Source organism: Loxodonta africana, chromosome 18, assembly GCF_030014295.1.
Source record: "Loxodonta africana isolate mLoxAfr1 chromosome 18, mLoxAfr1.hap2, whole genome shotgun sequence".
Taxonomy (NCBI): domain Eukaryota; kingdom Metazoa; phylum Chordata; class Mammalia; order Proboscidea; family Elephantidae; genus Loxodonta; species Loxodonta africana.
In genome coordinates this window covers 70,869,762-70,892,399 of record NC_087359.1, presented here as the reverse complement: position 1 = coordinate 70,892,399, position 22,638 = coordinate 70,869,762, and the positions used below count along the sequence as shown (strand labels likewise).

At 47.2% G+C, this 22,638-nt stretch overlaps 1 protein-coding gene across 3 annotated transcripts in view; it reads left to right on the top strand.

Moving 5' to 3' along the window:
* Window positions 1–4,898: 4,898 nt before the first annotated feature.
* CTC1 (CST telomere replication complex component 1) overlaps window positions 4,899–22,638 on the top strand; it is a 19,010-nt gene continuing 1,270 nt past the window's right edge. Inside the window, exons 1-23 of one of the 3 annotated variants that reach the window (XM_064271761.1) lie at window positions 4,899–4,985; window positions 7,069–7,232; window positions 8,982–9,219; window positions 9,364–9,575; window positions 9,922–10,066; window positions 13,529–13,813; window positions 13,912–14,040; window positions 14,433–14,665; window positions 14,800–14,977; window positions 15,083–15,283; window positions 16,400–16,526; window positions 17,113–17,227; window positions 17,359–17,686; window positions 17,776–17,865; window positions 18,124–18,317; window positions 18,956–19,044; window positions 19,143–19,317; window positions 19,757–19,834; window positions 20,271–20,415; window positions 20,507–20,571; window positions 20,865–21,030; window positions 21,134–21,260; window positions 21,413–22,638. The exon at window positions 21,413–22,638 is cut by the window's right edge and continues 873 nt beyond it. In XM_064271761.1, coding sequence (XP_064127831.1) covers window positions 4,950–4,985; window positions 7,069–7,232; window positions 8,982–9,219; window positions 9,364–9,575; window positions 9,922–10,066; window positions 13,529–13,813; window positions 13,912–14,040; window positions 14,433–14,665; window positions 14,800–14,977; window positions 15,083–15,283; window positions 16,400–16,526; window positions 17,113–17,227; window positions 17,359–17,686; window positions 17,776–17,865; window positions 18,124–18,317; window positions 18,956–19,044; window positions 19,143–19,317; window positions 19,757–19,834; window positions 20,271–20,415; window positions 20,507–20,571; window positions 20,865–21,030; window positions 21,134–21,260; window positions 21,413–21,552 — 3,660 coding nt within the window. In that variant the 5' untranslated portion in view covers window positions 4,899–4,949 and the 3' untranslated portion in view covers window positions 21,553–22,638. Of the gene's footprint in view, window positions 4,986–7,068; window positions 7,233–8,981; window positions 9,220–9,363; window positions 9,576–9,921; window positions 10,067–13,524; window positions 13,814–13,911; window positions 14,041–14,432; window positions 14,666–14,799; window positions 14,978–15,082; window positions 15,284–16,399; window positions 16,527–17,112; window positions 17,228–17,358; window positions 17,687–17,775; window positions 17,866–18,123; window positions 18,318–18,955; window positions 19,045–19,142; window positions 19,318–19,756; window positions 19,835–20,270; window positions 20,416–20,506; window positions 20,572–20,864; window positions 21,031–21,133; window positions 21,261–21,412 lie in introns of those variants that run through there. The other 2 variants (XM_064271762.1, XM_064271763.1) reach the window with 2 other exon arrangements.

Here is a 22,638-nt window from a genome sequence, read left to right as displayed (position 1 = left end):
GTATTAGGGTGTTTGTTATGCTTAAGAGCGGAACAGGCTGCTCAGCTATATTTTGAACAGAGCCTGCACCAATTTCCAAGGACTAGAGATTAATCACAGTTTATACAGCTATGTTAAAACAAATGAGAAAATATACTCTCCCTAATATTAAAACGCTAAAGAAAAAACATTTTCACTACTTCAGTTTTGGGTAGGGTTTAGGGAATCAACAATGTACAGTGGGTCACCCAGAGCCTGGCAACATCAGGAAGTTGTTATTACCCTTAGGCTTGAAGGGACAAAACAAAAGTTATTTTCCAGCTGGAGCCACAAAAGAGGGGCCTCTAATAGTACAATGAAGCCACAAGTATTGGTGGTGGGAGGAATAAACTCTCTCTTCCTACCCTCTAGACTCTGCCAAACCCAGTCTGAAGCCTGATGGCAAGAAAGATGAGGTCGTATGCCAGGGCACACAGACAAAAACCAGACAAATGGTCTGTGTGTGGTAAAATACATACAAAGAAACAGCTGCTATCTCAACCACTTTAACATATGTAATTCAGTGACCCTAATTACATTCACTGGAAACCCTGGTGGTGTAGTGGTTAAGTGCTATGGCTGCTAACCAAGACGTCAGCAGTTTGAATCTGCCAGGCGCTCCTTAGAAACCCTATGGGGCAGTTCTACTCTGTTTCGTAGGCTTGCTGTGAGTCGTAATGAACTCCACGGCAGTGGGTTTGGTTTTTTAGCGGGTTTAATTACATTCACTATGTTGTTCAACCATCGCCACTATCCACTTCCAATTTTTTATTCATCACCCTTAACAGAAACTCAGTACCCCTTAAACAATAACTCCCTATTCCCCATAACCACGCTGGTAGCCACTAATAAACTTTGGTTTCTATGTGTTTATCTATTCTAGATATTTCATGTAAATGAGATCATACAATATTCGTCTTTTCGTATCTGATTTATTTCATTCAGCATAGTATTTTAAAGGTTCATCCATGTTGTAGCACGTATCAGAATTTCATTTCTCTTTATGTATATGGATATACCTACCACATTTTATTTATCCATTCATCTGTTGATAGACACCTGGGTTGTTTCCATCTTTGGGCTATGGTAAATAACGCTGCAATGAATATTGGTGTACAAGTATTTGACTCCCTGCTTTCAATTTTTGGGTATATACCTAGCAGTGGAATTGGTGAGTCATACGGTAATTCTATGTTTAACATTTTGAGGAACTGCCAAACTGTTTTCCACAGTGACTGCACCACTTTTCATTCCCATTAGCAGTGGACGAGTGTTCCAATTTCTCCAATTCCTCACTAACACTTGTTACTTTCCATTTTTCTGATAATAGCCATCCTAGCAGCCACCCGCCTTTTTAACAAGAGTCAGGCAACATAGAAATGTTCAGAGTAAAAAGTGAAAGTATTTCTTTATCCTCATCCTTCTCCGTATTCCATTCCTCCCCTTAGGCAGGGTTGGAACTAGAGCAAGGCAAGAGCAGTATCTAGGGTGCAAATTTTCAGTGAGTGTTTCCTTAAATTTTGTACCCAAGGTGCCTCACCCTAGTTCCTGCCCTGTCCTGAGATAACCGTTATTACCTGTTTGTTTTGTAAGGTTCCAGGCTGTTGAAATACTCTCTGGCTCACTTCTGACATACGCCCCATATTGATCCTTAGCATCTGAGCACTCCTGGGTTTCTTTCACTCCAGACACTCCCCGGCTTGGTCTCATACTTCCCTTCCAGCTCCTCTGGGAGCCTTAATTTCCTCAGCTGTCTGTCTGGGTGGTCCTGTCTCCACATTTTAGCACTCGCAGTGTGTCATGTTTACTTCCACATAGTGACTTCCAGATTCATCTCTTTGGTCTAACCCCTTTCCTGACTGTGGTGCTGTATTTCCAGCTGCCTCTTGGACAAGCACAGTCTGCTTCAACATCACCCTATTTCAGGCAGCACCCGCTCCTCCTGACTTCCCTCCCTTTGTAAAAGACAGACCTCTCTTCTCCAGGCTTCCCTAAACCCTCTACCCAACCTTACTAATGCGAGCCTGATCTATTTCACTGGCCTCCATTCCCCATGCCCGTCTCATTTGGTCCTCCATACTGCCACCAGATTTTAATCTACACCTGACATTTAAATCATACCAATGGAGGTGGGGTGGGAACTGAACCCATACAATTTTCTCTGACCACCATAACCTAAACTCTCCTGCCTATGAACTAGCAAAAGTAAATCCCAGGATATAAGGCACATTTTCATGGGTTTGATAAATAGAAGGGGTTTGCTAGAGTTCAGAAAATACTGAAACAAAAGAAATGACTGGGTTTGGAACTTTGACTAGGCTTTGACTGGTATTCTAACAAGACCAGTGTGGCTAGGGGGTGTGAAAGAGCGATTTCAGCTTCTTCTCGTGGATTTCTTTCTGTTGTTGCTTTTGTGGAAATGGAAGGAACACATCTCATGTAATTACAGGAAAAAACTGCAAAAAAGATTCACTTTATAAAGACCTTGGCACCACAGTGGTTATCTACGCAAAGAGGAACAGAGAGTTTGCATCAAAAGTGAAGTTGAATAAGGGGATACCATAACTCGTAGAATTAAACAGTCTTTATTTTCCTGTTAAATGACTAGAGCTTTCTTACTGTCTAAAATGTTCATATCTACTATATTATAATCAATGTTTATTTTATCATATTCCAAAAATGATATGAAGCAGCTGTAAGTGTTTACCAGTCTTCAACACCCCTTCTGCACCTTACCTTCTGATCATGTCTCCCTCCTTTTTTCCAGCTACTCATTTCTTTGCAGTTCTGTAAAAACAGAATGGGGGAAGTGTCTGACCTTCTCTAACTTCACAAGGGGGAAGGAGAATCAAGATCAACAGCCCAAAGCTGATTCCTGTGAGACAGAGATCACACATGTCTCCTCTCTCTGCCATCTTTACCAATTCTGACACCAAGCGTCCATCCCATGGCACTTTACTTCTCTGTTGGATTTGATAATTCTTTGCAATGGCTACACAGAACTCACAGACAATATTCACCATTATGGGGATTATTAGGGAAGTAACAGGTTAAAATTCAAGTTCAGGAACAATCAGGATACAGTTCTGCCATCAGGACAGCCTCTTCCCAGCTTGCCTTCAGGGATGCCTCTCTCTGGCCCTCAGCCCCTCCCCTGCTTGGGCAAGTGTTACAAAGCTCTTTCAGCTCTGCTGATAAGTGCCCAGAGGCACCCAACTCGGCCAGTAAGCCTTGGCCCAAGGGCACTCGGCTTTCTGGATCCGTGGGGTGGGAAGCCCACTGCACCATCTCCTGCCGGTCTTTCCTGCTGTGTTTTCTCTGACACTGCTTCTCACTGTCTTCAGTGTTACACCTCTCTCTTGGTCTCCTGGTTTCAGGAGCTTCTCAGCAGCGCACGGATCCTGGGTCCAAAGGACACATTCCATTCTTAGTTCTCCTTCCTTGGTGGTGGTGGGATCCTCTCTTTCCTGCCTCTGGGATGGCACATTTCAAGGCCAGTGGGATGGCAAAACTGACCAACCCCTTTGATGGGCCACAATTACCATATCAGTACAAGTGATTGGGTGGGAGTTACAAGACCATGGCAAGAAAGGTTACACGAAAGTGATCCTTTGCACCACAAATTCTTCCTGCCAGAGTCTTTGTGCTTACTGTTCCCGCAATGTCTGCTCTTACTCTCAGACTCCCATCATTTGAATCCCTCATCTCCTTCAGTTCTTGCCTATAAAGTCACCTTTTCAGTAAGGCCTTCATTCTATATAAAAGGGAACCCCCCCCACCCCACATTCCCTATTTCTCTTTTTATAGCACTTGTAACTAATGTTCTGGAGCCCTGGTGGCGCAGTCCTTAAGAGCCCAGCTGGTAACCAAAAGGTCAGCAGTTGGAATCCACCAGCCACTCCTTGGAAACCCTATGGGGCAGTTCTACTGTGTTCTATAGGATTGCTTTGAGTTGCAATCAACTCAGTGGCAACGGGTTTATTCCGAATGTTCTACACATTTTATCTATTTGTTAGTCAGTCTCCTTGTACTAAAAAAAAGCTCCATGATAGCCTGAATTTTTATGTTTTTTTCACCCAGAGCCTAGAACACTGCCTGACATATTACTGAACAAATTCTGTGCATTTCACTGCCTACTAGGAAGAGCAAAGACTTTATTTAATTTATCCACAAATATCGATCAAGTTCTTATTTAGTGACAAGCAGCTCACAGGCCAGTGGGAAAAACAGTGAAACAAAGAACTACAGCAATGAGTTAAAGCCACAACACAAGTGTGCGTGATGATGTGCTCTGGGTGCCCCAAGGAGGAAGCACTTCTCTCGGCTTGGCAAGATCAGGGGGATTGAAGGATGCTTAGCAGCTACCAATCAGGCCGGCTGTTTTGAGCTCCCACATCCTATCCTACCTAAAGACCTACATTGGGTGAGGAGACGAGGCAGAAGGCCAAAAGGCCCTAAAAATTAAAAAAAAAAACAGAACAACCCATTGCCGTTGAATGGATTCCGACTTACAGTGTCCCTACAGAACAGAGTAGATCTGCCGCATAGGGTTTCCAAGGCTTTAAATCTTTCTGGGAGCAGACTGCCACATCTTTCCCTAAGGAAATCACCACCCTTTCGATTAGCAGGAGAGCACTTAACCACTGAGCCACCAGGGCTCCGTAAACCAAAAAAAAAAAAAAACAAATCCGTTTCCGTCGAGTCAATTCCGACTCATAGCAACGCTATAGGACAGAGCAGCACTGCTCCATAGAGCTTCCAAGGAAGGCCTGGTAAGAGGCCATAAACGGGGTTCTAACGATGCAGTGCTGGAGGCGGGAAGCAGCTAGAGGAGGAGCGGACGCGCCCCCAGTGACGTCACGGAGCGGCCTCCCGTGAGCCTTCGCGCCTGCGGCGGCTGGTGCACCTCCCAGAGGTGGAGTCTTGGGCGCATGATGGCGGCTCGTGGGGCTCGGGCTCCTACCTCCGTGAGTGTTGTTCTCCGTCCCTTGCCCGTTTTTTGTCTGTCCTGGATTTTCTTTCACCTCCTGTTCCCTTTGCTTTGCGGCTCTGGCCTCCCTGACTGCCCTGGCCATGCGGGGTGGGGGCCCTTGAGGCAGTTCGCGACTACCCTCCTCAGGGGTTCTGCGTATGAGTGTATCGTATTCACGCGGCACCTGCTAAGAGCCTTCAGCCCTCATCAGTTCTCACTCTAGGGTTCAAGTGCTGCCAGGAAACCAGAAGCAGTCTAGTGGGGGAAACACAGGATACGGGTTCCTAGAAGAGACCCCTGATGCGGCCGTAGGGGCGTAAGGTAGGTGATAATCAGAAAAGCTTCTGAGACTCGAAGGGCGTGTAGGAGTTAGCAAGGCAACTAAGCGCTGAAAGTGGTTTCAAGAACAGGAGTCTTTGAAAACTCAAGAAGTTCAGTTGAGTGGTGGTGGAGCTGACGGTCTTGTAAGTCTTGCTGAACAGCGGCTCGAACCTGAGGATAACTGGGAGTTGTTGAAGGACCTTAAGCAGAAGAGATGAGATTTAGGTTTTAGTGTCCTGTCGTGGCAGTGTGGAGAGAGTGGGCTGGAGAATACCAGTTTGAAGGCTGTGGTTGAATTGAAGTGAGAGGTGGTGGTGACCCCACCACATGGTTACGTTCCAGGAGTGAAGACAGAGTAAAAAGATATTAAGGAGATCGAATCTAAAGGACTTGGGGCATGCTTAGGAAAAGGAACGCGTTAGAGGGGAAAAACATCCAGGTCTTGGGGAAGAACAACTATTTGGTTGAGGGCGCTGTTTGCTAAGTTAGTGAACATTGGAAGAGAAGTGGGTATTTTTTTTTTAATAATTTATATTTTTGTTGTTTTGGGAAAACACACAGCAAAACATGCACCAATTCAACAGTTTCTACCTGTACAATTCAGTGACACTGATTTTGTTCGAGTTGTGCAACCATTCTCATCCTCTTTTTTTGGAGTTGTTCCTCCTCCATTAACATAAACTCTGGCCCCGAAGGTTCCTGTTTAATCTTTTGAGTTGCTGTTGTAAATTTGATCACGTACAGTTTCTTTTTTTTAAAATGTAGAGTTATTTATATATAAATGGCACCTTTGTGTCCAGAGTCTGTGTCAAGTATATAAAGGTGGTCTATGTCTTCCTTAGGAAGCCCACATTTTAGTTGAAAAGACAGAACGGGAAACAAATCTGTGGAATTTGTGGGATGATATCATACATGGATTTAGTTTATGGCAATTCAAATATATAGTTAACTGACAAAATGGCAATAATTAACAATTATACTCTGCCTCTGCCCTTTTTATGTGTTGTCCATTATTGAGCACATTTACATGTACGTGTTACTATACAGTGGTATGTCCTAGTCTTTAAAGGATTTTTTCCAAGGGTGTTTTTGACCACTCTTCCTTTCAACTTGCTGGCTTAGAACCAGACCCCATGTACAGTGGGGAACAGCTGTACATGGTGATTATTGCTCTTAACAGAGGTATGTGCAAGGCGTTGTGAGAGCCCCAAGGAAAGAGCAGCTAATTCTGCCTGGGATGCGCAAAAGAAGGGTCCACAGAGGAATATACATACTAGCTGGGCATTTGGAGGATTGGCACAGGTTCCCACCAGCGTTCCTCAAGCACAGCCACGATCTGTGTGTAAGTGGCAGCTTGTGTGTTGCTGTGATGCCGTACAGGTTTCAGGAGAGCTTCCAGACTAAGACAGACTAGGAAGAAAGGCCTGGCGATCTACTTCTGAAAATCAGCCAGTGGAAACCCTGTGGATCACAGCGGTCCAATACCATTGTGCATGGGGTCGCCCTGAGTCGGAGGCCGACTTGACAGCAACTAACAACAATGACAGGTTTGATAGGTAGAGAAAGACGCAGGATCAAAGCTGAATGGCCACATGTCTAAGGTGACTGTGTGATTGGACTAAGACTTTAAACTCCTTTACTTTTGGTCTTCATCTCACATGCCCTTCTGCTTTTTGCCCCCCTGTTACTCCTCCCAGATACTTTCTTTGTGGGCAGGACAGTCAGGGAGATATTTTAACCAGATTCACTTTCCACAGGAGCAATCCTGGCTTGAGGCTGCCCAGGCTTTCATCCAAGAGACCCTGTGTCCAGCTGGCAAGGAGTCCAGTGTCCAGTTGACTCAGCTGGTAATTGATTGTGTGAAGACAGCCTGGTTGTCCCAGGCAAGGAACCAGGGTTTTATACTGCCCCTCAGCTACAGGTAAGGCAAGGGGATGGGGTGCAGAGAAGGCTGAATTTGGGTTTTAAAAGGAAGTACCTTGTCTTAGTTCTCTAGTGCTGCTATAACAAAAATACCATAATTGATTGTCTCTAAGTAAAAGTCTGAATTCTGGGTACCAGTTCTGTGGGAATGCAGCCTCAACCCCCACCCCGCGGTGAAGGACCTTGGCTGTTTTTCAGCATCTGTTCCTTAGTTCCTTTGTGGTCTTCATGTAGCATGATATCTGTCTTCCCCCATGTCCGCTTGCTTAATCTGTTCTTTTATATCTCAAAAGAGTGATTTAAGACACACCCTACACTAATACTACCACATTACCATAACAAAGAAACCAATTCCCAAATGGGATTATGACCACAGGTATAGGGGCTAGGATTTACAACACATATTTTGGGGGGACACAGTTCAATATATAACATAACCTGTAGTTAGAAAAATGTGGAGTGGAAAGAATAAGGGAAACTTGCTAAGGGGAGGACAAGGTGGTCTAAACACACCCCCTTCTGCCAAACTCTCCCATTCTCCATCGAGCTGCTTTCCTCTTCCTAAAACGGTCTCCTAAATTGGCTTATATCATGAATAGAGAAAAGGAAAGGAAAAGAGGAGAAGAAGAGGGGAAAATAGAAAATTTGGAAAAAGGGCTCTCAAAGGGGAGAGACAGATGGTATTATCTTCACTTTGTGTGTTAGGAAACTAATATACAGAGAGATTATATGACATCAAGTGCAGATAGTTGTATTTAAGAGGACCTGAGTTTAAGATCTTCTGAGGGTAGTTTTTTTTTTTAATACTACACTACCATTTCCTAAACTATTATAGGCCATGTTAAAAAGTGCCACAGAAAAGGATTCCACAGCCAGATGAGTTTGAGAGACATTGGATACCATAACCTTCACTAGGAGAGTCATAAAGCTCATTATCATATTGGAGAAGCCCTCCTCACGCAGTGTTTGAGAACTACAGCAAGCTACGGCTGCTAACCACAAGGTTGGCGGCTCAAATCCACCAGTTGCTCCTTGGAAACCTGAGGCGGCAGTTCTTCTCTGTCCTATAGGGTCTCTATGACTTGGAACTGACTCGATGGCAATGGGTTTTTGGATATAACGTTCTCTGTAACACACATTACAACTGATAGTGACACAGCAGTATTGCAACATTTTGTTTAAGAATTGCTGATCTAAACAGTCCCTTGATATTTGGAAACTCTTAATACCAACTCCCACCTCAGCCTCAGCTTTCCAGCCAGTCTCTAGTACTGCAATATTCTAGACTGGGCAGGAAACCTGGCTGGAGCCATTGTGGTTGAGCCATTAGTCAAATGCCAGAGTGGCCCCTTTGAAGTTTTCTATGGAGATAAAAGCTGAGATGCTTTCAAGGTAGCTGTTTGTGGTATCGTTAAAGTGTTCTCCCCACACACTTACATTCTCAGTCTCCTCTTGAATTCCTATTTCATTTTCTGGGGTCCTCTCCCTGCCTCCATTTTACTCAAGATACTATTCAACCCACAGTTTCTTCCTGCTTTCCCTAGGTACTACCTGGCCTTTGGACCTAGACCCCATTCTCATTTTCTTACGCCCCTAACCTCAGCTTCCCCAGCTTCAGCCAGCCAAACCAACTGATGTCCTGGTCCATGTTCCCCATCGACTTTTCCTTAGGGGATTTGTGGGTGTGGGGGTAACCTCTGAGGCTTAGACCTGGCTTTGTGGAACCCCTGCTTGCTTCGCTCTACAGCTTTGTCTCAGTGCAGGACCTCAGGACCTACCAGCGTCTCCCGTGCTGCAGCCATCTCTCCTGGAGCAGTAGTGCATACCAGGCTTGGGCCCAAGAGGCTGGACCAGGTGGGGCCCCTCTGCCCCGGGAGCGACTATTACTTTTAGGGACGCTAACAGATCTGTCGGGGGACTTGGAACAAGAGTGCAAGAATGGAAGCCTCTATGTGAGAGATAACACCGGTATCCTAGGCTGTGAGGTGAGTAGGAATGGGGGAGTCAGATGCCTCAGATCATAAAGAGGATGGTGTCTAGGGAGGAAGGCAGTGAAGTCCCAGGGAATAAAGATGGGGAAAGATTGGATGCTAGGGTCCCAGTTAACTGTTGACCTTGGTCTTTTCTAGCTCATAGATCTGGACCTTTCTTGGTTGGGCCATCTTTTCCTTTTCCCGAGTTGGAGTTACCTCCCTCCTGCCAGGTGGAATTCCTCAGGGGAAGGGCACTTGGAGCTGTGGGGTGCCCCCATGCCAGTGTTCCCCTTGACCGTCAGCCCTGGCCCTACCACACCTATCCCTGTCGTCTACCCGGAGATGGCTTCCCGCCTGCTCAGGCATAGGTAAGTTGTCCCCCTCTAAGGGTGGAAGGAGTGCTGTGAAACTTGGAAGATCCTGGTGGGTCAGAGGAACGAGAAAAAAAAGGGTATTAATAGTAATATAGATGGAATGTTCCAGATCAAGGGAACTATAGGACTTCTCAGAATGTTAAGAGCAAGGCCCTTCAAGAGAAATATGCCTTGTGTAAGGGCCAGAAGAGTTAGAAGGAGGTTTTGGGAATAACAGCTTTGGGCTGTGGAAGTTTGACATCACTGTCAGGTTATTCTTTGCATCAGAAGGGAAGACATTTGTAGGGAAGAGAGGAAGGTTAAAAATGATTTCTTCCCTCTCCCTTTTCTTCCTTCCTAGAAGCAAGTTCAGATTTGTACACCCAAACCTGGCTGGGAAGCTGGTTCGATTGAGTGCTCTGGTGAACAGTCACAGGAAAACTTACTTTGTACTGTCTCTTGGGAGTTCATCCCCAGCTGTCAGCCATGTGTCCATTGTCGTGCAGGTGAGGATTAGGGCTGATTCAGGGGTATGGAGGTGTGAAAGGGGTGTTAGAACTCTTCACGGGGAAGATAATATAATAGGGAGAACTACAAAGAAAAGAGGCCAGCTGGGGAAGGGGTTCCTTTCAGGAACCATGCCGCTGTTCTCTGTGAATAGGAGGTAGGGAACAGACTTCCCTGCTCTTCGATACGTTTGACTAGACAGCGTTTATATTGTGTATGACCTTTCGAAAATGGCCAGTATCGCTGTATTAGGTGGATGACCAAGAAAAATACTCATCTTCACAACATCAAGACATTGAATAATGTAATTTTTATTGTATTTTTTTGTATCTACTGATATAATTTTAAGTTGATTGATTTTTACCCTAACCATAGTTTTATGACTTACATAGTTATCGGAGTAATGTTTCAAAAGCATTCAAAACAAAGGGTGAAAAGGCTAACATGCATACAAAAAAGGAAACTGAAATTGATTAGCACTACAAGAGTTCTTAGCTCTGGGTGTGTGTGTATCATAAGCTTGAGTAACAGTGATTAGAATGTGAAGGACCTAAAAATGTTAAATTTGTTTTTTTAATGCTAAAAATAAAATGCATAGAAGTTCCCGAAATTTCTAATCTTGTTTTATTCTCCCCGAGTTAAGGAGGAGCTTATGTATTTTTCTTTGATATTAGAATGTTTTAAGTCTTCTAGAGACTGTTAGAACGTTCTTTGAAGGGCAAGGTTGCCTTATTCACGTATCATATATTAATGGAGAAATCTCTGAAATGCACTTGAGTTTCCGCAGATAGCCTAAAGTATGCTCAGTTTTTTGGGTAGTTTATAATCTTATTGTAGATTTTATGTCCGGTTTTATGAAATAGTAACACAAAACAGTATGTAAGTTCCAAGAGGCATGGTAGTTCGGAACTCCTGTAGCAGGTCAGCTAGAGTAGGCATCTTGATCTGTTCAGAGGCATGAGATTGATTAAGATAATGGCCCTTGTCCTCTGGGCCATCTGCTCTCGACCGGGTAAGTCTGTCAGCGATTACTGCCAGGATCGTAAGTGCTATAGGAAATATGTGCACATGCATGAGGCTCTCTGAGAGGGCTGGTTTGTTGATGGGCTGCTGAGAAGACAGGGTATTTGAGGCATGTTGCCCTGGTGACCCCAGTGAATCTTTCCTATCACAGAGGAGCTGAGGTCATCTCCTGAAAATGAGGGCCTGGATTCCGAGAAGAGGAGTAAAGCTTCAGTGTAACTGCTGTGCTAGGGAGCTGAGGATGAGAGATTGCCAAGCAGTGCTGGGCTCAGCTGGAGAGGGTCAGCATCCATGTTTGGCACTAGGGTGGCATGGGCCTGTCTTCCTCAAGCAGGGTTTTATCTTCAAAATGGATTTGAAGGAACAGAGTTGTAGTGATACGGTATTGGTAGGGTCAAGGCAAAGGGTAGGAAGTGGTGGTGAGGGCAGGATTCAGGGCTAGGCATTCAGACAGGAAGGGAAGGATCTCAGTGTCTGAATGAAGAAGGGGCCGAGATATTGGAGGTCTTAGTGGGAGATCAGAATGTAAGTTTAATGTGTGGAAGGGGAAGGGGTGGAGAGCAGAAGCACCAATACTCATTCGTTTGTTCAGTCAAACCATCATTAACTACTTGTTTTGTGTCAGTCACTTCTGTTGTTGTTAGTTACTGTTGACCTAACGACCCCACATGTGCGAATAGCTGCTCTGTAGGGTTTTTAAGGCTGTGACCTTTCAGATCTTTCAGAAGCAGATACCCAGGCCTGTATTCTGAGGTGCTTCTGGGTAGGTTCAGACTGCCAACGTTTTGGGTGGTAGGTGAACACTTGTTATGGGTGAATCGTGTCCCACCAAAATAATGTGTTGTAAATCATAACCCCTTTTTTTAACCCTGTAGCTGTAATCCCATTTGGGAATGGGTTGTCTTTGTTATGTTAATGAGGCAGTCTTAGTGTAGAGTGCATCTTAAGTCAGTCTCTCGAGATTTAAAAGAGCAGATTGAGCAAGCAACCAAGCAAGCAGAGATGAGGCAAGATAGGTGCCAGGCCACATGAGCTCTCCAAGGGACCAGGAAACAGCTGAAAAAAGAAAAGGACCTTCCTCCAGAGCTAACAGAGAGAACATCTTTCGCTAGTGGGCACCCTGAATTTGGACTTCTGGTCTCCTAAGCTGTGAGAAAATAAATTTGTCTGTCAAAGCCACCCACTTGTATTTCTGTCATAGCAGCACTAGATAACGCAGCGCTTCACTGTTTATGCCACCCACGGACATTAAGTAAGGTCCTAACAGTACCTTATGATGAGTCGTGAAGTACCAAGTCTGATTGGCGGTGCTCACTTGGTCTTAGAGTAGAAATAGAGGTCTATGAAGTTGTGCACAAGGGACTGTGAAGTTCAAATGTCTTGAGTCAACAGTGTGTTCTGAAGCCCCTGAGAATGGCAGCAGTGATATGTTACTCCCGGGGGAGGAGCACACGCTGGAAGATTGGCGTATTTAAGAACAGCCTCGTCCTTAAAACTTTCTTCCTTCTGCTTAAATTTCTTCAGCAGCCTCCCTACAGTCTTCCTTCTCCAGCCTGTGCTACACCCCGCTATCAGATTTTTCTTTTCCTACTTTGATGTTTCTCATTTGTCTATAAAGTCTTCAGCGTGACCTTTCTGATTTTTGTCTTTGTCTCTTTTTTTCTCATCTTAGCTGTTCCTTCTCGTCTCCTGTAACTCCTCAAAACGCTTCCTCTTCTCCATCCTGGCCAGTGTTTTCACAGCCCCCAGATCATGTCTTGCTCATTCTGAGTATTTCTATGTTGTTGTCTCCTGTTCGATTCACCCTTCTTTCTTCTCTCCACTTAGACAAACCAGGACCCTGTTCAAGTTCCACTTCCTTCACTAGACCTTCCTGATCATTCCAATCCATCCACATCTTCCTTTCTCTGAAACCTTACCGAATATGTATTGTTTTTGACACTTGATCATATCTGACTCCGTGTTATGACTCAGCTTTGTACTTGTGTTTCCCAGTGGTTTGAAATATATTGGAGAAGAGGGAATGGTTTATTGTATTTCCCTTAACATCTGCCCCAGTACTGGATGCATACGTACTGGATACATATTGATTAATAAGTCAAGGTTGTTTGTATGTTAGGGCCTAGGGATGGGGAAATGACGAAAAGGGTGTGATTTTCTCAATGGAATATTTATGTATGTGGGGTAAATTCTAGGGATGGTTTATATCTTGGGAGAGGGGTTAGGAGGTACTTGGCATCTCTCTTGTGAGGGGAGAAATCCTGAAGGTTCTGTGGCTTAAGATTTACTTGGCAGACAGGGAAGATGAAGAGCCAGAGGACAGACTATGAGGAGCAGAATCTTTGAGGTCGAATCATGATGGAAAGGGCCTCTGGCAGAAGGACAGCGTCCATGGGAAGCTTCTCATGCACCCTCGTGTCTCCCTTTGCATAAGCCAGGTCCCTGCCCAGCTGGTCTGGCACCATGCCCTTTGGCCTGGTCGGTCCTACGTGCTGACAGAGCTGCGAGTGTCCGGGATCTGCGGTCACCGTTACCGTGTTTGGACGACCAGTCCCTCTTCCCAGCTGTTGCCACTGAAACCAGAATGTGTGCGGGAGCTGGAACTGGAGCTGGAAGGACCCGTCTTGGAGGCTGATCCCAAGCTACTCCCTGTGCCCATCAGCTCTCAGGACTGGACGGGGAAGAAAGGCCTCATCCGGAACTCCAGACTTCTGTCATATACAGTGAGCATAATGGAGAGATCCTGGAACTCGAGAGGCAGGAAATGTGGATCTCCAAAGAGGAAGGAAATAATGATAACTGAACATTGTCCTCTCTGCAGGGAATGGTCACCAGTGTACTGAATGAGCCTGCTGGCCTCTATGAGCTGGATGGGCAGTTGGGGCTCTGTCTTGCCTACCAGCAATTCCATAGTTTCCGGCGGGTGGTGCGACCAGGAGCCTGTCTAGAGGTATGCAAGGGATCTGGGCTAGTGATAAGAAGAGGCCCACTAACAGCTTCTCACAGGAGGGCCTTCTAACTGGAGGAGGAGATGGCTGGAGCTGACATGCAGGTGTAGGGCCAAGATGATCCCAGGTGGCCTGGCAAGGGTCCTTAGCCACCCCTAGCTAGTAAGAGCCACCAGGCCTGCAGAAGGATGGAGGGGAGCATGTGGGAGATGAAGGCTCGTGGTGGGGGAGTGGGTTGTGATAGAAGGTGAAGCATGGAAGCTGGTAGGAAATAATAGCCTTTATAGAAATTGTATTTCTTTCTCTTGGAATCCAGGCGGCGGAAAACTCTGCCAGGGGGTCATTGAATTGGGGGCTTCACCTCTGCTTTTTCACTTTTTCTACTTTTCTTCAGCTCCAGGATGTTCACCTTCTCCAGTCAGTGGGTGGAGGAACAAAAAGGCCAGTGCTAGCCCCTTGCCTCGGTGGTGCCGTCCAAGTTCGAGGCTTCTCTCGTCAAAAGCCCAAGACTCAGTCATCCCACCAAGCCCATGGGGCCTCCTTGTATGAGCAGCTGGTATGGGAACATCAGTTAGGACTTCCCCTCTACCTGTGGGCTTCCAAGGCCCTGGAGGAGCTGGCCTGCAAGTGAGGAGGATGAGGGTCTGGCGTGGGAGTGGGACATTACCTGTGTAAGGGAAGCAGGATCCTTGAAGAGACAAGGACAATAGCCAGTAGCTTGGGTCTCTGGGGGAAGTGATGCAGCTTCTTTCCCTGGCCAGGCTGTGTCCCCATGTGCTGAGGCATCACCAGTTCCTGCAGCATTCCCGTCCTGGGAACCCCGGCCTGGGACTGCAACTCCTGGCTCCTACCCTGGATATTCTAGCTCTTCCAGACAGCCCCATTCGGAATGCACAGAAGGAGATCCTTGAAGAGCCTCATCACTGTCCCCTCCAGAAAGTATGATGACGTGGGAGAAAGATGAGTGGCCTAGCTAACACGTTGGAGGGGCTGCCTGGGGCACCTGTGGGACGCACAACCTGATTTCTCTTCTCTTCCTGTCAGTACATTCGGCTGCAGACTCCCTGCTCTTTCCCCACTCTGGCCACCCTGAAAGAGGAAGGGCAGTCCAGGGCCTGGGCCTCCTTTGACCCTAAGGCCCTTCTGCCCCTCCCAGAGGCTTCTCACCTACCCAGTTGCCAGCTCAATCATCGCCTGGCCTGGTCCTGGCTCCGCCTGCTGCCCTCTGCCTTCCACCCAGCCCAGGTAAGTGGGGCTCCATCAGTACGCCCTCTCTTCTATCCCCACCGCCACTCCCCTCGTTCAGGTTACTCTTGTGTCTTTTAACAATTGATTTTATCTGTTGTTGTGGCTGAGAATATACACAGCAAGAGGCATACACTAATTCAAGTTTCTACATGTACAATTCGGTGACACTGATTACATTCTTCAAGTTATACAACCATGCTCACTCTCCTTTTCTGAGTTGTCCTCCACAGTTAACATAAACTTATTACCCCCTAAGGCTCATGTTTAATCTTTCAGGTTGCTGTTGTCAATTTGATACCCTATAGATATATCTTAAAAGAGCAAAATGCTCAAGGCAGACGTTCTTTACTAGTTAAGCTAAACTATTGTTTGGTTTTAAGAAGACTTGAGGAAATATTTCTGGTTTAAAGATGATCTTGGCAGTAATTTCAGGCTTTCATCCAGCCTCCACAGCTCCAGAAAGACTGGGTTCCAGGATAATTTGAAAATCCATTTTGCATTTTCCCCCTTTTGATCAGGATTCTTCTATAGAATTTTTGATCAAAATGCTCAGTAACGGTAGCTGGGCACCATTAGGCTCTTCCGGTCTCATGGCAAAGGAGGCAGTTGTTCGTGGAGGCAATTAGCCACACATTTCATTTCCTCCTCCTGTTCCTGATATGTATTGTCATGTAACCTGCATTAGCCTTCCATCTCTACTGTCCAGTTTGTTCCTGGCCCCTTCCAGTTCATTCTCCCTGCAGCAGCTGGAGAGAGTTAGGGTAAAATGTAACTAGGACTATATAACTCTCTTGCTTAAATCCTCTCCGTGGTTCTCCCAGCGCATATAAAATAAAACCCACACTCCTTATTATGCCCTATGAGGTCCTTCGTGGTCTCCTGCCTCTGACCTCAATTTGTACCACTTTCTTTCCCACTACCAAGTGTGTAAGATGCAGCTGCGTTTTTTTAATGTCTATTTTTTTTCACATCTGTTCTTCCCACTTGAATATAAGTTCCTTGAGATCCGACCATGTCTTTTTTTTCACTTCATAGCTGTAATGTGTAACACAGTGCCTGGAACGTAGGAGATGCTCAGCATTTGTTTAATACTTGGTCTTCTTCTCCCTGCAGGTTTTAGTTGGGGTTCTGGTGGCTTCATCTCAAAAAGGTTGTCTGCAACTGCGGGACCAAAGTGGTTCCCTGCCCTGCCTTCCCCTGACCAAGCACTCAGAACCCATCACTGACCCTCGGCTCACAGGTTGGGAATTCAGAGGTGGAAGGAAGATGGTGGCAGTGTAGAGGTTCTTAGAAACTGGGAGCCTGGGAGGAAACATCTCCTGGGATTTACTAGAGTCGCTGAAGTGGCACACGTTGATCACCATCTTTTGGGAGAAGTTTGGGAGACCAGTACTGGCAGATGGAGAAAAGGACCAAGGGGATCCCTAGCCGGAACTGTAATTCCTAGCATACATTTCTCCCAGCATAGATCCTAACATTGCAAACCAGGATTTAAACTCCCATTTCCCATATTCTTAGTTTGGAAAAATAATGGTCTTATATGGACTTACTGGAATTTTTAAACAGAGAAACCCTGATTTAGCAACGGGCACTTCGGGGATCTGTGAGAAAGTAGGATCAAAGCTTTTCAGCCTAGAGGCTGCGTTGGACAAGCTGATGGAATGCTTTCTCCCTTGATCCGTCTAAGGCAGGGTCGGCTCCAGACCTGTGTGTTGTGTTAGGGGAGCAGCTCTGGCTAAGCAATTGAGCGGTCAGACCTGCAGGATGGTCTGCTGCACGGCCCGTCCTACAGTTCTCTTGCCAAAAAGAAAAATTTCTTCCTCTAGGCTGCCTGGTGCGGACAGAGAGGTTTCAGTTGATTGTAGAGAGGGATGTCAGAAGCAACTTTCCATCCTGGAGGGAGCTGAGTATGGCAGGCTTCATCCAGAAGCAGCAGGCGAGGTTGGCTCCTGGGGTAGAGTCGGTACCCTGGGCCTCCGGGGCGAAGGGGCGGTACAAGGGGCGGAATGCTGAGGCTCAGAACATCCGGTGCTTGCATCGCTGAAAATGCCATTTCTTGTCTCTCCCGACAGAGTCTACGTCCAGTTCTTTCTGGATGGTGCCCTGATCCTGTCTGTGCCCAGACCCTTCCTTCGCTCAGCCACCCGCTCAGGACATTCTCAGGCAGAACCAACCCACCCAGACGGACTCCACATGGGGCAAAGCCGGCTATTCTTGCTATACCACAAGGAGGCCCTGATCAAACGGAATTTTTGTGCCCCCCCAGGAGCCAGTCTGGAGGCACCCCAGCCCACTCTCAGTTTCCACGTGTCAGGGAGCTGGCTTGGGGGCACCCAGAGGAAGGAGGGGACTGGGTGGGGCCCATTGGAGCCTCAGGGAGATGAGAAGAAAAATCAGAAGGTAAACTGGGACTGCAGGGACCTGGGACCTGCCCTAATGTGTCCTGCTCCCGACTGGGACTCCCGGCTCCCTGCTCTTCCTCATCACAGGTTCTCCTCATCTTCCTTGGCTCTTCAGTCCGCTGGTTTGAGTTCTTGCACCCAGGGCAAGTGTACCGACTCGTGGCCCCAGGCCCCCTTGTGAGTGCCCTACTTCATCCTACTCTTCCTCAGAATGCTTTTTTGGCTTGAGGTTTGGAGATGGAGAGCCAGTGCCTGGTCATTCTCTAGGACTGCTAGAAGAAGGCTGGATGTAGAGAAAACAGAAGGCCTGTTTGTGTCTAGATCACTTCCTTCACCAGGCTCCAGAAAGCAAGCCAGCTTGGGTCATAGTATTTTATGACGTCCCCTCTGGACCGGAACACACTCAGAGACAGTCGTCTTCCCATTGCCTGACAGACACCAGCGTTGTTCAAGGAGGGCGGCTCATCCTGCATATCTCAGCGGCCTTTGGAGTTGGCGGGCTATGCATCCTGCCTCACTGTCCAGGATGAGTGGACCCTGGAGCTTGAGCGTTGCCAGGACATCCCAGATGTGTTGGGCATAGAGAAGGCACTGCCTGAATCCTCGATGACTGACTTCCTCAGTGGCAAGTAAATGTCAGGCCCCTCTAGCTAATTGTTTGCTCCCCCGCTCCTCAGCATGGTTGGGTTCGGTGAAAACCTTGTTCCCTGCTACCGCGTGTGTTTCTTTAATGTGGATCCACTCATAGAGGAATGATGTCAGTCTAAGATGGAAGTTGTGTTTCATACCTGGTTTTTCCCCAGCATGTTGGTTTTGGAGTGATCATGAGCAAGCTTTTTCACAATAAAAAAAAAGAAAAAAAAAAAAACCCACAAGGAAAATCTAAAGAAAGGCTTTCCTTTAGTGCAAGAAGTGGCTGGTTTATGGTATCGGGAATGACTATACATCGCTCGTGTAAGCTTCTTGGGGTAGCTTTCATCGAAGGAATGGCATGTGCCCAGGGCGTAATGATGGACTAACTCATTCTAGGTGTGAATTCAGGTAGAAATTTAACTGGGCTATAATTTTTCATCTGCCACAACCACGTTATTCCCATAAGCCCTGTTACATTTACTGGGACATTTGGCAGAGCATGAGGTTTTTCAGGCCCTGGTATATGGCGTGTTAGTGGGAATGCCTGTACTTCAGCTCCCTTTTTTAGCTTTTGACCTGATTCTATTTTGTGCCTTCTTATGCCTCCATTCTCGGTGCATTTCTGACCCTCCAGCTTCACAGATTCCTTGGTATCTTTCTCAGCTGAGATTTTGTCACGGACGCTTTGTGAGCCACTTCCAGCCCCTCTGTGGACAAAGCCTGGTAATGACACCTCCTTTGGGGGGAGAAGGTGTGAAATAGAATGAGTAGGACCTTGTAGTCCTGACAGACACGGCTGACCCTCCCCTTTCCTTTCACAGGGAGCCCTGGAGCTGCGAGGAAGTGTGTGAAGCTGACTGTAGCTCTAGAGACTGCTGACTGTGGGTCTCTGCCTCACTTGTGCGTGTACATCGAGGACCCACACCTGCCTCCCCCACTAGGACTCCTTCCAGGAGCTCGAGTCTACTTTAAGCAGCTGGAGAAAAGGGTTTCCAGGTGAAGAGCTAGATGGGGTGACTGTCTCCTCTCTCTACAGATGTAATTCTTTTTTTTTTTTAATTTTTAAAGTGTTTATTGTGGTGAAATATACGTAACAATATTTTTATGTATAAAATTCAGTGACATTAGCTGTAGTCACCATGTTGTGCAATGATCACCCGCGCAGTTCTGTTTCATGCTCACTCCCACTTAGCTAGCTGCAGTGAAACTTCTCTTTGATGCTGTTTTTGATCTGTTATTCTGACTTTAATCTCCTCCATCCCCAGGAGATGTTCTAGACCAGCCCTTCCCTTCTTCTTCCTTCAGCTATGGTAGAGCCAGGGCGGGTCCTCAGGGGGAGTGGCCAAGCCTAGGACACGTGATCTCTGAAGCCCCAGCTTCTACCCCAGTCTGCCTTCTCTCCTCCTCCTCATCACTCCTCCTGCTCTGTGTGCAGATCCCACAATGTTTACTGCTGTTTCCGCTCGTCCACTTACGTGCAGGTCCTCAGCTTTCCCCCGGAGACCACCACCAGGTCAGTGTCCCGGGCCCTGATCCCTGACTTCACTGCTTTGCATCCACATTGCCTGCCTCTGGAATTTTTGCCCTATTTAGTCTTCTCCAATCCCAGCTGGATGTGTTGAGTCAGGATTTCCTCTGCCCCAAGGAAAAAAATACCCAATACCTGTCATTTTACTCTGAAAGATTTAGTGCCTTAGGCCTTACCAGCTTTTCATTCTAAAATGGAAATATGGAGAGACCTCTTTCTTGGGTAACATCTTGGTTGTTCAAGCCTGAGAAATAATTGATGACTGTCGGAGATCAGGAATTCAAGATAGGGACCATAGAGGGTTCCAGGAGAGTGCTGGTACCCAGTGCTCTCCCTGTCCCTGTGCCTGTTAACTCCTTCCAGACCCACCCCGTTTTCAGAACCCCTTTGGCTGTTTCTTAACTCTTGTCTTTCTCTCTAGCCCCTCCTTGCCCCACATCTACCTGGCTGAACTTCTGCAGGGTCGCCAGGCCCCATTCCAGGCCACTGCCTCTTGTCATATCGTTTCTGTCTTCAGCCTTCAGCTTCTCTGGGTGTGTGCTCATTGTACCAGCCTCTGCCTCCAGGTACGTGAGGGGGCAGACTGAGCTGGGGGTGGGGTGCCAGCGGGCTGCGATGGGACTGCGAGGGTTTTTCCAACCACTTTCTTCATTCCAGGGAAGGTGTACTCATCAAGGCCCCACTTGCCCTACTCAGACATCTGTAAGCCAGGCCAACATCAGGTGAGAGCACAGGGTAGGCTTGCCTTGCACCGTTTACTTTCTGATTGATCGTCCGACTTGCTATACTTTAATAGGCTCTGCAAAAATGTGGACTATGTCCGTCTTGTTATCCTTATGCTAACATTATTCCTGGCTCATGGGGAATTGTGTAATAAATATTTGCTTAATGGATGAATGAATGATGGTAAGGTGAGCTAAAGACTGGCAACAGGGTAGGGAAGCATCTTAGGTCCAGGAGACTGGCCACCTGGGTTTGCTGTAGGCTCAGTCGCTTTTTCTCTCTCCTCCCCCAGGCTCCTGGTAGAAGATGGGACTGCTGAAGCTGTGGTGACCTGTAGGGACCATCATGTGGCAGCAGCTCTAGGGCTGTGTCCTACTGAGTGGACCTCCCTCCTAGAGTGTGTCCGAGTGCCAGGGAGAGTGGCCTTGCACTTTACAGGGCCTGGAGCCCAGCTTGAGGTAAGATGTGACTGGGAGGTGAGGGCTGAGACCCAGACTCCTGGGAGTTTGGTAGCGGGTTTAGGAGCTTGCGTTCTGATTAATTGTGAGTTTCCCTTTCTAGTCCTCAGCCAAGATTGATGAGCCCTTGACCCTCTTCCTCTGGACACTCTGTACCAGCCTGTCTGTCCTGCGCCCTATTTTGCTTTCTTTTGAGCTTGAGAGGAAACCCTCTAAGATCCTCCCACTAGGTAAGGGTGGTGTTCGTGGGAGGCGGCAGATAGCTGGCCTCCGAAGGAGGAGAGGGACAAGGGCCTGGGGATTTCTGGAGCTGCGGAGGAGAATGGTGGGTGACTAAAACCATATACACAGGGCATGTGTTTTTTCTCTCTTCCCATCTTAGAACCTCCCCGGCTGCAGCGTTTCCAGTGTGGAGACTTCCCGCTCCTGACTCGTGTGAATCCCAGGCTCCAACTGTCATGCCTCTCTATTCAGGAGCAAGAACACCCTAGCTCTCTGGGGGCCTTTGCTCCCTCCCATTAGCCTGGACCGCAAGGATGACCTGAAAGTTCTTCCTGCCTTGCTGGAAACCTTAAGGCCCAGGTCCTAGCTCTTCCTCTTTGTTGTTGCCCCTGCTTTCTCTGTGATTGAGCCAGTAGTCTAAATCATTGTGTTCACAAACTGCTACCTCACTGTAATTTCTCCTCATTGGTCCCAGACAAGGGACCTGGCATCCTGGAGCCAGCCTGCCTTGTGAGGGAAATTGTAAACAGACAAATCATGGTGCTACTGAGGTCATGGTGTGTGTACTTACAGGTGGCCCTGAACACCTGGGTCCTGCCTTTGTGGCAGGTGCCAAAGAGACAAAAGACTTGCACTTCGTGGGGGTGCTGGTGACAGGCCCTTGGCCTGCAATAAAGCTCTGTAGTGGTATTTCTCACTTGTGTTCATTTCTGGGGTCCTAGGTTTCCTGGCCCATGGTTCACTGTCATTTTTACTCTTATTTGCCTCCAGTGCCTCCAGTGCTGAGAAGAGGTTTGGAAGAGAGGTGCAGTCCATACCCTCAAGAGCTTCTGGCGCAGCAGAGAAAATGATAGCAGAAGTCAGGAACCCGTAAGGGAGTAAATTAGGGAGTGGGGTAGGGCACAGAATGGCTGTGATGGTCTCAGTCAGCAAGGCTGATGTGTGGGAGAAGTCAAGTTTGACGGCCTAGAGTTGCTGGAGGCACAAGATGGGTGTGGGAGAAAGAGGTGCCTAGCACTAGGAGGGGCATGTGAGGTAAGGGTGCCTATCCTATGGAATCCCAGTCAGGAGTTAGTGCTGTGGGCCCCCCATGGGCCAGGCCTAAGGCAGATAGATGCTTAATAAACACTATGAGATCTGCGAAAACTAAATCAGAACCCAGAGTCAGGGGTTGCAGGAGCAATTGTTTCAGGGTGCTCATGCGTTTGGCTGGTGTTCCCCCATTTCTTTCCTGGGGGAGAGGTGGAGCTGAACCACACCTCTTTGAGCTGTTCAGAGGGCACTCCTTTTTTGGTCGTCAGGGATCGGTTCTAATTTGCTTTTGGGAGGCCTTTGGAGTGCCTTCAGGTCAACGCAGCAAGTATTGTTATTGAATCTGTTGCAGGT